The 16,933-nt window shown below is 31.8% G+C and overlaps 1 protein-coding gene across 3 annotated transcripts in view; it reads left to right on the plus strand.

The window, feature by feature from the left end:
- The window catches only part of PCLO (piccolo presynaptic cytomatrix protein), a 383,134-nt gene that overhangs the window by 275,026 nt on the left and 91,175 nt on the right, over positions 1-16,933 (plus strand). For 2 of the 3 annotated variants that reach the window (XM_033088047.1, XM_033088046.1), the window contains exons 11-13: positions 9,439-9,547; positions 10,095-10,162; positions 11,529-11,743. In XM_033088047.1, coding sequence (XP_032943938.1) covers positions 9,439-9,547; positions 10,095-10,162; positions 11,529-11,743 — 392 coding nt within the window. Of the gene's footprint in view, positions 1-9,438; positions 9,549-10,094; positions 10,163-11,528; positions 11,744-16,933 lie in introns of those variants that run through there. The other variant, XM_033088045.1, reaches the window with a different exon arrangement.

Consider the following 16,933-nt stretch of genomic DNA (forward strand, 5'->3'; position numbering starts at 1 on the left):
GGAAAGCCACAGAATCTAGTGTTAACTTTTGTAATAGTACCACAAATATATTTTTTTTAATTTTACAATTTATTGTCTGAGAAGTGGGATTCATTTAATTAAAAGTAAAGAGAGAACAGTTTAGAATACATGAATATCAAAAAGGTAAAGAATGTAATTAAAGTTAAAATCCTTCATGATTCACTAGGGATACTTAAGCAGAGGAGACAACAGTTAAGGCAGGTATTTCTCATACGCAGTATGTCACTTATCCTAGCTTCCTATGCCTTTTCAATTAACTGTAAATCTCTATATAATCAAGAGAGCATGATTGGATTAGTCTGTTACTGTTAGCTGCTCATGGTATTTTTCAGATTCGATGGTGTTAATCTGTTAATATCGTTTAACTACAAAGCCAACAGAAAAGATTCATTCTCAGTATTTTAACAAAATCAATTGGGAAATTAAACTAAGAAATGCTTATCAATTTATGAACTGCAATCTACTTTGAATAAGATGATTACCTTACATATCCATCGTTGGATAATTCCACGTTATAGTATTTTCTTGGGATCAATAACATTTTACTAATCTACCCATACCCCTTCTCCTACCTCATTCAGCACGTTCTGTTTTAGTCTGTTTCAAATAATGCACCTAATTCTAAACACCATAAACTATAGTCATAGAGTCACTTTGGCATCTATGAGAATGCCACTCCTTCCAGGAAATATGGGACTGGAATACTAGATTATTTTAGTGGTCATAGTGATCAGAAACAGAATCCTTTCATAATCTTCTCAAGTTCAACCACAAATCATGGCTAATTATATCCCCCTATTTACCTTAAGTGGTTAAAACGCATGAATTTGCAACAGCCATACTGGAGTGAAATACATCATTTTTTTTTTCCTGAAAATCAACTGTAATCATTTTCAACCTCCCCTCATCTACTGGTGAGAAATTCAATGGCATTCATTATTTGATGTTTCCTGGCCTGTCAGCTCGGTGGAAATTCCCAGTGAGGGTCTTACACATTCTAGAATGCTGGGGGTTGGTCCCCTGCACACTGATGCATATCATTGAGAGAGCCATGTCCAAGCCAGCACAATTCTTGAACCTGGGTGGCTTCCTTAATTGTGTGTGACCAACTTTTCATGAGAGTGGTTCTGCCTAGTGGAAAGCCGCAGAATATATTGTTACCTTCTCTAATGGCACCACAAATAAATTTTTTTTTTTGAGGTAATGTTGTCTTCCCTGAATAATATTAGCAAGCAGGATGCTGCTCCTCACTGCCTTTGAACTTCCAACCACCATGTTTGGGGATATCACCTCCCAAGAACTGACTCTTCACCTATTCCTTTAATTCATCCTATATTCTTTCTTCACTTATTTTTTTAATGTAGTTAGTACTCTTAACATGAGATCTAGAAATCTTCACAGATTTTTAAGTGTACAATGCAATATTCTTATCTACAGGCACAACGCATAACTGAAATTTTGTTCAAGTTAATTAGAAACTATTTCCGCTTCCCACAGCCCCTGGCAATCACCATTCTGTCCTTTGCTTCTGAGTTTGACTATTTTAAATATCTCATATAAATGGAATCATGCAATATTTGTCCTTCTGTGACTGGATTATTTCACTTAGCATAATGTCCTCAAGGTTCATGCATGTGGTCTTATATTACAAGATTTCCTCCTTTTAAAAGGCTGGGTGATATTCCATTGTATGTGTAAACTACATTTGCTTTATCTGTTCATCTGTCAATGGATATTTAGGTTATTTCCACATTTTGGCTTTTGTGTATAACACTGCAATGAACTTGGGAGTGCTACTGTGTTTTCAAGCTCCTGGTTTCGATTATTTTGGATAAATTCTTTAGGATAAGTACCCAGAAATGGGATTGCTATGTCATGTGGTAATTCCATTTTTAATTTCGGGAAACCTCATACAGTTTTCTACAGTGGCATTTCTATAGTGCATTCTAACCAACAGAGTACAAGGGTTTCAATTTCTGTACCTTCTGATATATCATTGCGCTTTTGATTTGCATTTCCCTGATCATTAGTGACGTTGAACAATCCTTCCTCCATTCTTTTCTCTTCCAGCAAGGCTTAGCATAATTTCCCATCAATGTGCCTGTAGAAATGTGATATTGGCTTCTTTTGGGGCAATGCAGTGGATAAAAGAGATGAGAAAGCTGGTCAAGTTTTGTTCATTCCTAATTGTCATTGTTTACCCAATATAAAATGATACATTCCAGAACAACCTCCTGTTTATTCAATAATGTCTTCAACTTTTGCAAACCCAAGTCTTCAAATAATATTTTCATATAGATAATTAATACAATTTCTAAATTATCTTTCCATATTGTGATTAAAATGGCATTACAAGTAACATGTGTTCTTTGTGATAGGTTTTCCATATTTGAACACTGTTCATATCCAGATGGCCTAGGATGTAGGCTAACTGGCATAAGTTAAATGAGTTTTCCTGTTTACTGATACAACAGTTAGATGGAATTTATATTTCTGCACTACCATGAACTAACTGTATGAGGTTAGAAAAGTCATGTTAACTAATGATTCATTTTTCTAACATGTATAAAAGTCTAAAACTAGAACATTCTTGCCTGATTTATAATGTATTTATAAAATCGTTGTGATGTGCTTTTACAACACATCGTGTAATTTGGTTCATCCAATCCTTCATTGACCATTTTATTATTGACTAATAATACTGTAAAATATGTGATAATCAATTTTCTTTACAATTCTTTTTTATAACTGAAGCTAAATCTATTTGAGATCTGTGAGTGTAGAAGTCATTGATTCTAAATACTTTCAATGTACTCAGACCTAGAAAAGAAGTGTGGATAAATAAAAACAGTTGAACTGTAGTCTTCGATAATTGTTATATACTTTTTATATTCAAAATGTGAGAATTTTTAAAAATATTTAAATTCATTTCATTTGAGAATTTATATATGCAAGCCATCCTTTGCTGATTTTCATTGCTGTGTCTCCACAAAAACTGTGAGTGAAAGATGAAACATGGAAAGTGAATTGCTCAAGATCACACCCCAAATTAATGACAGTTTTAAATATAGAACTTAAGTTCTCCAATTCTGAACTATTTAAAAATATATCTGAGCTGTATAACATTTCTCTAAAGAACTCTTGTCGATAGTTTGCCCAAGGAAGAAATAGAATGTGTTATCATAATGTATCATAAATTATACTTTTGCTTAACAATCTGTTTCATTTATTTTGAGCTTGAGTCTACTCAATATAAGATGTACAATAGCTTAAAGCAAAAAAGTAAAAAGTTACCCCAAATCTCATATTATATATGAGTATATACATATACATGTATATATATATAATATATATAATATATATGTATATAATTACATTTTTCATATATATACATATATATATGTATATATATGAAAAATGTAATTATATACATGGTAATGAAGTTTAATTGTACTGAAATTTGGAGGAATATGCCTTTATAACATTTATATTAATAATTCTAATGAGTTTAATTTGATTACCTTTATACTATGAAGAGAGTAAATTGTGTCATATCAAACAGTTTTAAATGTATATTTTAATAAAGTAAAATTTTGATATTTTAAATTGAAAGTAATTTTCAGTTTAAATGGCATTAGCTGTAGGTACTTTGTCTGTGTGGCATGTAAATTTAAACCAAATTTAGATTCATACTGCAGATTGAATGTTCCGGCCCCTGAGTTACCCAATCCAGGAACAAATGCAGCAATGCCCAGAGAAGATAAACTAAGTAGGGTGATGCTGTAGGAGCCCGGGGGAGGCAAGACCAGCAAGAAGAATTGGAACAGCTGCCAGTGAGGATAGTGAGAGGAAATGTGGGGAATGCAAAAAAAGAAAAAGTAAATGACATGATTCCTGTGCTTGAAAGTTTTAGTATATATGGAAAGAAAAGTTGTAGATAAGGAAAATAATTTAAAACAATATGGAACTTTCAGGATTCTAAAATATTTGTTAAATTCATCATTTAAACCTACAGCTCAAAATTGTATTTTCATCAATTATAAACAAACAATTGCTTTGTTTTTCATTCTGTCATAGTCATAGTGTCCTCCATATCATAAAGTAGAAATAAAATAGTGATCTAGCAAATATAATTACCCTGGAGGAAGCCAAAGATGATGGGTTAACCAATTTGCTGAAGGTCACAACAGCTAGTAAATAATCAAGCTAAATGTGACACAATTTTATTATAGAGAAGAGAAAGTATCAATAGTCAACTCCCAGCAGCATATTAGTTGATAAAACACATATCTGATAGATAAACTATGTATCTTTTGAAAACAATACATATAGTCCTTATTTAAAGATGAGTAGATTTTAATATTTAATGAAATATCAGGCACACACATACACATTTTTATATTTGAAAGCATTATTGGAATTACTGAGTAAAATAACCAAACTGTAATAATCCACAGTATTCTTTTTAAAGCAATTCAGACTCCATTTTCAATAAAATGAAATTCAAATTATCTTCTTTCCAGTGTATCTTTAGAGACAATGTCCTAGTTAACAGAAGTTGTAAAGTCATTTTAAACTCAAAACTTATTCAGATTGATCAGATAAGCAGGATTCCTACAAGCATCTAAGAGTGGAACTGTAGAATGAGGAGGAAGGAAAGCATGTAGATGGAGCCTGCTTCAGTGGACGTAGCTCCATTTTTGTATATTTTGTATACTGAGGCTCTATTTTAAGTTTTGCTTGGATTATGAGTTCCAAGAGTAAAATAATGGAAATAATAATGACCGTGATAAAAATGACAATATTATGATTTTGCTCTTCAACAAGATACTTTCCAAACTTAAAACTATATACTTGTAGATGAGTTTCCTTAGGAACATATATCTGGGTTTTGAATGATTTATTATGATTGAGGGCATCTCCTTTGACCTATAAATAAGCAGGACACTATTCAAATACTATCATTTTTTCCACTTTAACAAAGAGTCCCTCCTGCCATTCTTCTTTCCCTTTTCTTTTTTTCCCTTTCCTCCACCTTTCTTTCTTTCCTTCCTTTCTTTCATGTTAATGTACGAATAAGTTAAAATTTTAAAATTTTTTTTTAAAAATCTAAAAACTAATACAATCCATTCATATCTGTATGTATTTCTCTTATATTAACCCTGCCAAATTTGAAAATGGATGAGTAATTAATATAACTGATAGCGACAATGTACTAGACCCCTGATACTCACTGGTAGGATTTGTTCACCATTTAGAAAACCAGGGCAGATGACCAGTTCAGCTGAGGCTTTACTGCTACTGCTAATTTATTGGACTCATGGGAGTGGATGTCCAAATTTAGTAAATTAATCTATAGTCATCGTTAATAATATCAGTGGAAAAAAGGTTATAAAACAAGAAATTATGAATAATATATTACATACATATATTTTTTTTAATTAAGTTTTGTTTTGTTTTTCTTTACCCCAGCTGTGTCAGACTCTCATTTCATAGTACACTGGCCTCATTGATTAGTGTAAGGGGTCCTCTCCTGTGTGTGTGTGTGTGTGTGTGTGTGTGTGTGTAGTTTTTTGTTCATTTATTAACTCATTTATCTCATTTTATTTTCCCATTCCCTTCCCTCCATGAGCAGCTATCATAATTTATGTGATGTCTATTATTTATTTATAAAATGTATAAGGCTAATATGTGAATATCATTTTAATGTACATAAATGCAATTGCCCTATAGATCAGATCCTCTTCCTCACTCGATTTTACTTGCAAATGATTTTTAGATGGATTCACCTTTTGGTGTTAACACCTGGCTTGGTCTGTGTCCTGCAAACTCTGTGTAGTGTTTCCATGGTGAGCATCCACTGCATTCTAATTGTCTGTTTCTCCTGATACTGCCACTTTCCCATAAACAGATACTCAAGGAGAAGACTTCTGGGTCATAGAGTGCAACTTATCAATGTTTTGCCTCATTGCCCTCCAGAGTGCTTGTACTTACTTATATTCCCATTAAAAATATTACATGTTTATAAATTATAAATAAGCAGTTTTATTTTTTATACTGATATGGTCATAGTATCCTTACATCATAGAGTTGGGATAAAGCTGAACAACCATCTAGCAAATATAATCTCCCCTGAAGTCAAGATCCCCTAATGACACATCCTGGCCAACATACGGTATTTTCTTTCAAACATTTTACAAGATGACAAGAGTTTATTAACTCATTCACTTTCATTATTGCTTTAATTTGTGCTTTCTAATTACTAACGAGTATGAGATTTTCTTCATATAGTTATAACACTTCTGAATTTCCTTCTTTTCGAATTATCTTCATTTTACATATTGCCAAGATATTTCTGTTTCATTTCTAGTAGAATATCATTTTTATTTCTTTATATGACAGCATAAAATATTAGCTTATAACAGCACAAAGGTGGTGATGATTACAAAGATGATGAATTGTGTATTGCCTGCCACCTAGGTGCTGAAAAAAATGTATGTGGAATAAATAAATAAAAGTCACGAGCTTTTGTGTGATATATCTTAGAATGTACAGTAACCTATAAGAGTTTGACTGTTAACTCAATAATTTTAATCCATAAATGTTTTTGAAGTAATGGTAAATATTAAATATAGACAAAGAAATAATATACTAGAAATTTTGTATTGTAAAGGTAAGAAAAGCTAGTGCCAGTTTGAGGAGCATACAAAATTTACTATCCCCAAAATGATTAAAAACACGTTTGAGAATATTTTATGTTGACTGATTTTTTTAATTCAAAAATTATCTGATTTTTGCCCTTTTTTTGTTTTTAATAAACTATTAAGTATAAGATTTTGAGCAGAAAGTCTTATCATCACTATTGCACAGTCAGCAAAAATTCAGATTGTCTTATTGTGCTTATTAAAAGCTATTAGAATAGGCACTTTCTAGGGATATAATTGAAGAATCATCTGTATAATCTCAAACTTGAGCAATTTGTTAACGAACATGTTGATATATATGTTGAGAATATAAATATTTGCTCACAATGCTAAATAATAGATTTAACCATTTATATGTATTTATACTATCTTCTAGGAAATATTTCTTAAACAAAGTCAAAGTAAAAAGTTATCTAATGTTTGAATGTGCTTACATTTAAATCAATTAAATGACAAAATACAATTTCAGTGAACTTCCATGTTGTATGATCATTTTCAACAAATTTTTGTGTGTATTTTAAAAGTTTCTAGAATTTTATAATTAACATATTTTTCAAAACTACTGTATTTGAAATCATATGATACTTAATTCTCACAACTACTAAAACCATAATATGAATGAATAAGAAACGAATTATATATTCACTTTGTTATTTTAGTGTGGTTCTTACAGGATTTTAGGAAGTTGGAGAAGCAATGGAAAGGGGAGGTGGTTTTAAAAAACTATGTTCAAATAGTTATATTCCCTATAGTATCCGATACTCACCATTGAAACCAGGAATAAAAGGATAAAAGAACTGGCAGAATCATTTGAACTAAAGCACTGCACCAACTCTGGTGGGAAACTGAGTGAAGGGAAAAGTTCAGCTGGTATATCATGGGATAGAGCAGATTGTGTAGGTCATGATATCACGTACATATCTAGGCAAGACCCTAGTTATCTGTATATATTTTTCCAGCAATGTTATTAATGATTCTAAACAATTTTCCTTCGTTATGACTAGAGTCAGTTCTCATTTCACTGGATAATTATGTTTTTGTAAATTTGTTCTTTTACTTTGTGATATGAAAAATGAGCACATAAATTCAACAGAAGCATCATGAAAATTATGCAGCTATTTCTTTTCATAGAACATGCTCCTGCAGAAAAGTGACAATGCAATTTCTGGATTATAACACCATCAATTTGTTTCCATTCAAAATCATCTGTTCACAAATGTACTCTTTCTCCTGAGTAAAAGAACAAAAGTGTGTTTTTCAGTGTGCTTTTCATCTTTCAGTACTAAAATTTTCTTTAGTGGTATTTCCACTGTACTTTATGTAATTTTCTTGTTTTATGTGTACAACAGCCTGGGATTGTTGAAACAAGCCTAAGGCCCATCTGAAGATAAAGTTTTCTTGGAGTAAGTTATAGAAAAGTCATTCTTGTTTGTGTTATTGTGGGCATTTTTATGAACTTCTTTTAGCATTTCACTATAGTAAAAGCATTTCCCTTACTTGTTTGCAACTGGTAATATTCTTTTTGATGTATATTGACATCATTAAAACTTTCAAAGACTCAATAATGTCATGTTAAGAATTTCACATTGGAACCAATTTTGAGCAATAGGGAAGTTCATGTAAGCATCTGTGAAATTCATTGAAAACCTAATTGTGCAAGTATTTTATTTAATTATAGCCTAATAAAGCATACATATATTTTTCTCAGGTAAAGCCGGTAGTACTCACAAATATTTCAGCACTCTAAGTGGTTTCATCTAATTTATACCCAGCAAACGTAGCCACATATTAGTGCCATCTGATTTGTGCCAAATATTTGTCTCTAAATTATTTTGACAGTTTATATAAAACAGACCAAAGAAACTAAAGTAAAATATTGAAATATTATTTTACCCCTTTTTGTATAAAAATTATCTTTCTAAGTAGAGAGGCAAACATGAAATTCTCTGTAACATGAATTGCTGTACTTACAGCAACATAATTTACAGGACCCAGTGCAATATGAAAATGTAGGGCTCTTTGTACAAAGATTATTAAGAATTTCAAGGTAGTAACAGGAAAGCATTAAACCAAGCATGGGACCCTTCTGAGCACAGGCCTTGTACTACTGCACAGGCCACACACACACACCCATGAAGCTGCCCCCTCTATAACATTCCTACTTCTTCTACTCAGGAATGTCTTGCATGCAGTGAAGAAAAGACCCAATGTGGAAATCTATTTTATTTGAGCAAAGTTGAAACTATATCAGTTTCTTAAGGGGAGCTTCACAACAAAATCCTAATGATGTTTTTTTTTTTTCCTACCACTCCCATTCCACCATAGAATGTGGAAGTTTACACTCTTCTAGTGACTTGTTCTCCGTGGAAAATTTATATTGGTGGTTGTGATTATCTTTTATACTACACAAAATTGATCTAAACAATATCTATTCAATAATGTTTTCTTTATAGCAGTGTGAACAAAATGCATGTGCTTGATATCTAATAGATTTTTCAAAAGCAACGTTTTGCGTGTGGTATTAGATACATGGTATGTGTTCAGGTAGGTTTTGGTATTAATGGTCCAGAAAACTTTGAACTGATGTCCTCTGAAATGGTGTGCTGAGTTGGTTTTAAATGCAGAGCAATGTCTTCTATGCCCTATGAACCTACACTAGAAATAGCACACATTTTGTTTTTTTTTAATTTTATACTTGAATTTGTATTTTTAGGGATGCAAGTATTGGAATGGAATGGAATTCCTTTAACTTCTAAAACATACGAAGAAGTGCAGAGTATCATTAATCAACAAAGTGGGGAAGCAGAAATATGTGTAAGACTGTGAGTTTTTCCCCATCTTTTTGTTTCCATTTTTTGGCTATTCATGGCTCTTTTAATTTAAAATTGTTAAGGTGGAACCTTTGCCAGTCAGCAAGACTTTTTGTAATTAAAAAATAAACTGAATGCAAGTTTTATAGATTTCTTGTGTTCAGAATCAAAGTCTAACGCTTAGAAAGAATTCAGCTAATTTTGTTTCTGATTAATATCAATGCCACTCCCCTTTCATGCTTTTATTGAAACATGTTTCATTTAAAAGAAAGCCTAAGCCCATTTAGATTTCATGGATGTGTATAGTATTTCAAAATAAACTTACATTTATTCCATAAAGATTTCACCTTAAATAATCATTTTTATCAGCTGACTTTTAACAGCATTGCAAATATATATTTGGTTAGAAGGGTTAGCATGCTTTGAAATTGCTTTATATCATTAACCACTTCTCATTTACCTACTGAAAAAAAATATTCAGGGTAGTTGGGGAAAAGGGCCTTTTGTCTCAGGCTCTCTCAATGTTTTTCTTAATTTTTTTGTTTGTTTTAATTTATAGGGACCTAAATATGCTATCGGATTCTGAAAATCCCCAGCACCTGGAACTTCATGAACCACCAAAAGCTGGTAGGTGAAAGCACTCTGCTTTCAACTGTGGGTAAAAATGTAGCTATATGAGTACGGATACTCCTCTACTTACAAGGAGGTTATATCTTGATATTAACCTATATCGCAAGTTAAAAATCTCATAAGTCAAAAATGCATTTAATACACCTAACCTACCAAACAAAATAGCTTAGCCTAGCTTACCTTAAATGTGCTCGGAACATTTACATTAGCCTACAGTTGGGCAAAATCATCTAGCACAAAGCCTATTTGATAATAAAGTGTTGAATATCTCATGTAATTTATTATGCATACCACATTCCCACCATCGTAAAGCTGAAAAATTATAAGTTGAACTGTCTTAAGTTGGGAACTGTCTGTAGTTATAGAGACAGATGTAGCTGTAGATAGAGATATAGACATATGAGTAAACATAGATATAGACAAAAATAAAGTTATATAGACTGATAGGTATTTATATATTTAAGTAATCGTAAACAAAATCAGGAGCATTGTAGCTACTTTTTTAGCATTCTATGGACATGCATGTTAGGCCCATTAAAGAAATTCATATGAAATTCTTGCTGTCTGAGTTCACATTTTTCATTCTTTAAAAGTAAATTTATACCATCAAAGTAACCCATGGAGCCATTAATTTTGGGCCTTATATGATTTTTAGATAACACTTGATTCTTTTTACCGTAACTGGGTTTTGGAACACTTATTCCTGAACCTTTGATTGCCTTTTTATAATAAATGAAAATAAACATGTAATTTCATAAGTACATAATGAAGAGATTTAACTTTCTTAGATAAGAAATATAGTCAATAAATTTAGATCAATTGTGAGATTAAAAAATGTGATTTAGTACTTTGTTTAACAAATATGTATTGAGTACTTCCTATGCTACACCCAGCATTCTAAGAATCTGGGTTACTACACTAAACAGAACAGACTAAGGCCTACAGAACCCTTCATACATCTGTAAAGGTAAATATACTCTGAAATTTCCCCCTTAGGAAAAGGTGTATGTAAGATTTAAACAAGGAAAAATAACTAATCATGCAAATTAAATTCCAGTAAATAAAATAGAATGTTTTATCTTTATACAATGCTCTATATAAAACACTGAAAACCATTTTTCTGAAGATGTAATAGGAACCTCAATTCCCCTCTGTCACTCAGCATTCTTTCACTCTTCTCCGAGGCTTCTAGACTTCTTTAGAAATAGATACCTACAGAGACAATTATGATTATTTATCTATTTTAATGTAGCCTGTTTTATAAGTAATATTTTGACTGTGTCACCTAGAACTCAAATCAGTTTCATGGTATTAAGTACCTATGAGATTGAGAAATGTGTAAAGCCATTTCATTTTGTTGTAGTGGATACAGCGAAGTCCCCAGGGGTTGATCCTAAGCAGTTAGCAGCAGAGCTCCAGAAGGTTTCGCTACAGCAGTCACCACTGGTCCTGTCATCTGTCGTTGAAAAAGGGTCTCACATTCATTCCGGTCCTACATCAGCAGGATCCAGTTCTGTTCCCAGCCCAGGGCAACCAGGGTCACCCTTGGTGAGCAAAAAGAAACACAGCAGCAGCAAGGTGAGAAGGGTTTGATGTGACCTCTGAGTTATTTGTTTTCTAGCTTCTTGTTTAGACTAGGAAATAGGAAATACAATACCATTTTCTAAAGTATCCGTGAGATTTCTCATGTCCTAATGATCTATTAAAGCCAAAAAAAAAAAAAATCACAGACATTTTTCCATTTCTGAGTATATAACTGGTTCAAGATGACGTATTTCTTATTATTTTAGTAGTTATTATGAAGACCTTGAAAAATGTGTCTGATGTTTCTTATTCACAAGAATAATGTTTATTTTTCTTCAATTTTGTTGCATAAATTTGAGCCTCTTTGTTGTATTAAATATTAGCTTTTCATCTTTTTGGAAACAAGATATATATTACGTTAGATTTTGTATCTTAAAGGTAAAAAGGACACAGAGATAAAGAGAATTAAGGATAATAAACAGGGAAAACCAGTATTGCTGTTTTGAATTTTTAACCCTAATTCCATACTAATAAATGTTCTCTTGATGCAAATCTTTATTCGAAATGAATGCTTCTAATACTATTATTTCAAAGTTACTGGAGGAGTAAAAGAAAACATAGAAATAATTGTTTTACTTTATAAAAGCAGATGAAAATGTAGACAGTTTGCAATTGTTTCCTCATAGATTTTACTCTTAATAGAGAAACTTTCTACATAATAAATACATTAGGAAAACATTATTTTGTTTAAATATGTGAAAAGACTTTTCTTTATGTGGTGAGATATATGGGAGAGACAGGCTATTCTTGGATACATTGACTGGACCTCAGAACACAGTTTGTTTTACTAAGTATAAAAAAAACACAGCAGATCACCAAAAATCTCTTTTATTCAGAAGCCAACAACAAAGGTGGGATTATTTTAATCACTGCATCATAAAATGACTTATATAAAACTAAATATAGGAAGACTTCATGAAGAACAATTTAAGGATGCTTAGATTCAACTTCCAAATAAATTGTAACACAACTATATTTTATAACATGCAATTATGTATTAATTTTGAAGAATTACTTCATGGAGGCTCCCTGTTTCCTGAGTTACAAACTGATATTTCTTTTCTCAATATTTCCACGTAGAAGATAATTTATTTCTCGATATCACTACATAGTAGACCTCAACACATGACAAAATCTGCTAGCAAAGTTTTCAAAGCAAGCATATTATAGTTCTACAAGTCTGTCATCCTGATATTTTTTATTTCACCAGTTGACATCACTATCCTCTCAAAAAATGAAGAAAAACATAACATCACTATTGCCTCTTTTTTCTCTTTATTCACATTGTCTAATCAGTCACTGAATTCTAATCCTCTGATTAGAGGGATCTAATCCTCTGATCCCCTTATCTAATTTTTTGATAAGTCTCTAGCAATTTTCTGTCTTCTCTGAACTTACCAATTTCCTTTAGCAAAGCATTTTGTTTTTTTTACCAACATGCTTGCACTTACTACTGCTAATTCCACTCACCAGTCTCTCTTCCTTCTTCTTAAAGGACCCTCAAACTATCTGATCTGTGACCCAGTGATCTGATTGGATCACTGTCCTATTTAAAAGGTAGCCCTGCTACCTGTAACATTGGCCCCATCTATACCTAGGACCTTATCTTGCTCATTCTATAAGGGCCTTGTCAATGGTTCTCCTTGGGAGACTTTAATAGTCAGCATGATGTTGTCATAGCTTTGCAATAGCCTTGCTAATAAGTACTCTATTTATTAGGCTTTCCAACTCATTCTTGCTTTCCACAGACATTTTTGGATACCACCTCAGCGTTAGGGGTCGTACTTAGTACACAAGATACACGATACAAAGATGGAGAAAATCCCTTCCCTGCATACTATGTAAACCATTGGTTCTTGAAGTATGCTCCCAGTCCACCAGCATCAGCACCATCTAGGAACGTATTGAAAATGCGAGTACTTGATCACACCCTGGGCCTTCTGAATCAGAAACTCCAGAGATGGCACCAAGAAACTTGGGTTTTACTAAGTTCTCCAAGTGTGTGTGAATCCCCTTGAAGTTTCAGAAGTGCTGATCTAATTACAGATGAAGAATGAGATGTGAACAAATTCAATGAAGGTTTAATGTTGGAAGTCATGAAGAAGTATAGAGAAGGCACTTAGGAGAATGGGGTTAGGAAAGCTGGTGTTTAGCTAATGAACCAATTTGGCAAAGGGAAAAAAAGGGCCAACATTCCAAGTAATGAGTATAACATGAAAAAGTTCTCATAAACAGAAAATTGCGTGCCTAAAACATAGGTGTACAAAAGATATACAGATAAGGAAATAAAGGAATACATAGATGGTTGTAAGTTGGAGGACATGTTATGCCATGTCTTGCTTTACACCACAATCTACAGGCAATGAAGAGCCAGTGACAAGTTTTAAGCAAAACTGAAATAAGAATAATAGGAAGGCTTCTTCTATGAAGTCTTTCCATATTCTAGTACTTCCCTAAAGTCAGAAGTTATTCTTTTTCCTTCTTTGCTCCCTCCAAAGTTCACATGTTTTATGCATCTCTTAAGACAATTTGTATCTTGATTGTAGTTACATGTTTGCTTCTTTTATCCCCCCAATTGGGCTGCAAGTTCCTAAGAACCAATAACCATTTTTTTTATTTTCTCTATAGCCCCCTAAGCACATAGTAGAGAGGCTTGCGCAGAAGAGTAACAAAATAAATAAATACTGTGAATTAAAACATCACTAATAATATGAGGGTACAAAATGTGATTTTTTTTTTTGTAGTAAGTTAACTTTGGAAGCAATGATTAGAAGGTGAAAACAGGTATTGGAGGACAAACATCAAGGAAATTACATTGATAGATTTTGTGATAAGTGTAATTATTGCGTATGCCAAGAAAGTAGCCTATGTAGTGTTTACAGTATTTTTGCTTAAATAAAAAGTTATAGAGTTATAACTGTCCGTAATGGTAGCTGTTAGCCACATGTGACAATTGAGCACTTGAAATGTGACAAGTCCACATTGAGATATGTGGTATGTGTGAATTACATGCCTAATTTTGATGACTTAGTATGAAAAAAAGTATGTAAAGTATCTCAATCAAATTTTATATTGATTTCATGGTGAAATGATATTTTTAATAAATGGGGTTAAATAAAATGTTATTACAAATTAATTTTACCAGCTTATTTATACATTTTTAATGTGACTACTAGACTATTGGAAATCTATGTGTCTCACATTATATTCTGTAGACAATGATGGTATAGAGATTACTTAACTGTTATTAGTAGTAACGGCAGTAATCAAATATGATTATTTTTGTGATATGTATGTATATTATATGTACATTCTTAATTGAAATGTATAGTTACTATATGTAACACTTGAAGAAAGGAACTATTACCTATTAATCTTTCTTGGGAGTTTATCTTCAACATTTAGCTGGTACAGAGTTTCTCAAAACATTTTTGCTGATGAATAAATACATTCAATGATATTTTTTGACCCATCAACATGTAGTACGTATAAAAGGCAAAACTTTAATTCTCTAAATTCTACAATGTTAAAAAAATTTATGTTGAGAGATTATAGAAACACTGAGTGCTGGTCTGAAGCTTACATATCCCTAAGTCAGGTGATACACTATGTCCAAATACCATATGTTCTTTAGGTAATTTCGATAACTATAGTTTTAACTTTATTGTGTTTTCATTAGGTATGAGACTAAATATTAATGTAAGGCAATGTATTTTAAAAATTACATTTAACATAATAATACATTTAGATATTTAGAACACCATCTATTAAGCATTTTAAATGATTATTCATAAGTAATTATTAATCTATTAATAATATACCAATTTAAATGATTGCTTCTGAATAAATGTAGGTAAAATATGAATCTAAATTAGTAAATATGTTTTAAAATTATGTCAAGTATATAAGGTTATTCTAAATTATTATTTTGCTTAAATAATTTAATATAATTTTTTGTCTTCAAAATATTTATTTTGCTGCCTCAAGCTGTTTTGTCTCTGAAATTCTAATGAGACATTTTTTATTTTACCTTTCAAGTTTGAACAATTTCTTCCAAGTCATGGTATAAAGTGCTTATTAATTTTAAATGTTCTTTTGAAATAAGTTCTTGGTTACCCAAACTTTGCTGGTCATAACACCCTTAATGTTCCTTTTTTTGTTTGTTTTTCATGGTGCCTATGTGCCCCAAAATAGCTAGTTTCATTCATTAAGTAATTATGTCCAATCAATTTCATCAGTATTTATGCCCTAACTTCTTAGTAATCATTAAAACATATAATACACGTAAAATGAAATAAAAATAATATATCTGTTTCACTGTTTATAACTAAAATTATGTATCAGTGGGATATGTGCACCTGCTAGGCATTAGAATACTTTGAATATTAGAAGTATTCAAACTGTGGAATCAGATTGGACACTAACACTCTCATTTCCTGTTCCACACCGATCTCACTAATTTTTCTTGCAGTACATTTTTTATCACCACAATTATCAAAAACCCACCTCACAAAGATATGACATCACTGAAAAAAAAGTGTCGGCTCTAATCTTGAAATGTAACTGCCTGTACTTTGCCTGGTGTCCAACACATACTGCTGTTTTTCCTTTCATAGTTTAAAATATCCCTTTATGTCTTTTTCAGTTCCCTACCACACCCTGAGACAAATAAAAATGGTCCATGAGTTTATTCTCTGCATTAAATCTTGTTATGTTTGTGTCATCATATGTCACATAAGCAGCAACTGTTAAAAAAAAATCAAAACAACATAAATTACAAATAATCATTCTTTACTTTTTTTGTCTTATTTTTCACTTTTTAACCTCAGTTGTTCCCCAACTTTCCTCATTGAGATAAGAGGATATCTGTAGATTTAGAAAAATCCCCATCTTTAATTGAGATATAAGTAGATTCAGGAACTTGTGTAGTCCTTTTTCTAGACTCAGTTTGATTTCCTTGAAATGTAACTATTAAAATTATTCAGTAAATCTAATTTTTCAATAACTAACAGTTCATCCTTTGCAGCCAGAGAATAGCTTCACTGTTAATAAATGGCCATTCTTATAAATGAGCTGAACGAATAAAGGATATATGGCTTAGAAAATTTAACTCCCACCACATAACTTTGCCAATGATTGCATTATTTTTTGTCTTAGTTATTTGACAGAATAAGACATGGAATA

The sequence above is a fragment of the Rhinolophus ferrumequinum genome, chromosome 20 (assembly GCF_004115265.2).
Source record: "Rhinolophus ferrumequinum isolate MPI-CBG mRhiFer1 chromosome 20, mRhiFer1_v1.p, whole genome shotgun sequence".
Lineage (NCBI taxonomy): Eukaryota > Metazoa > Chordata > Mammalia > Chiroptera > Rhinolophidae > Rhinolophus > Rhinolophus ferrumequinum.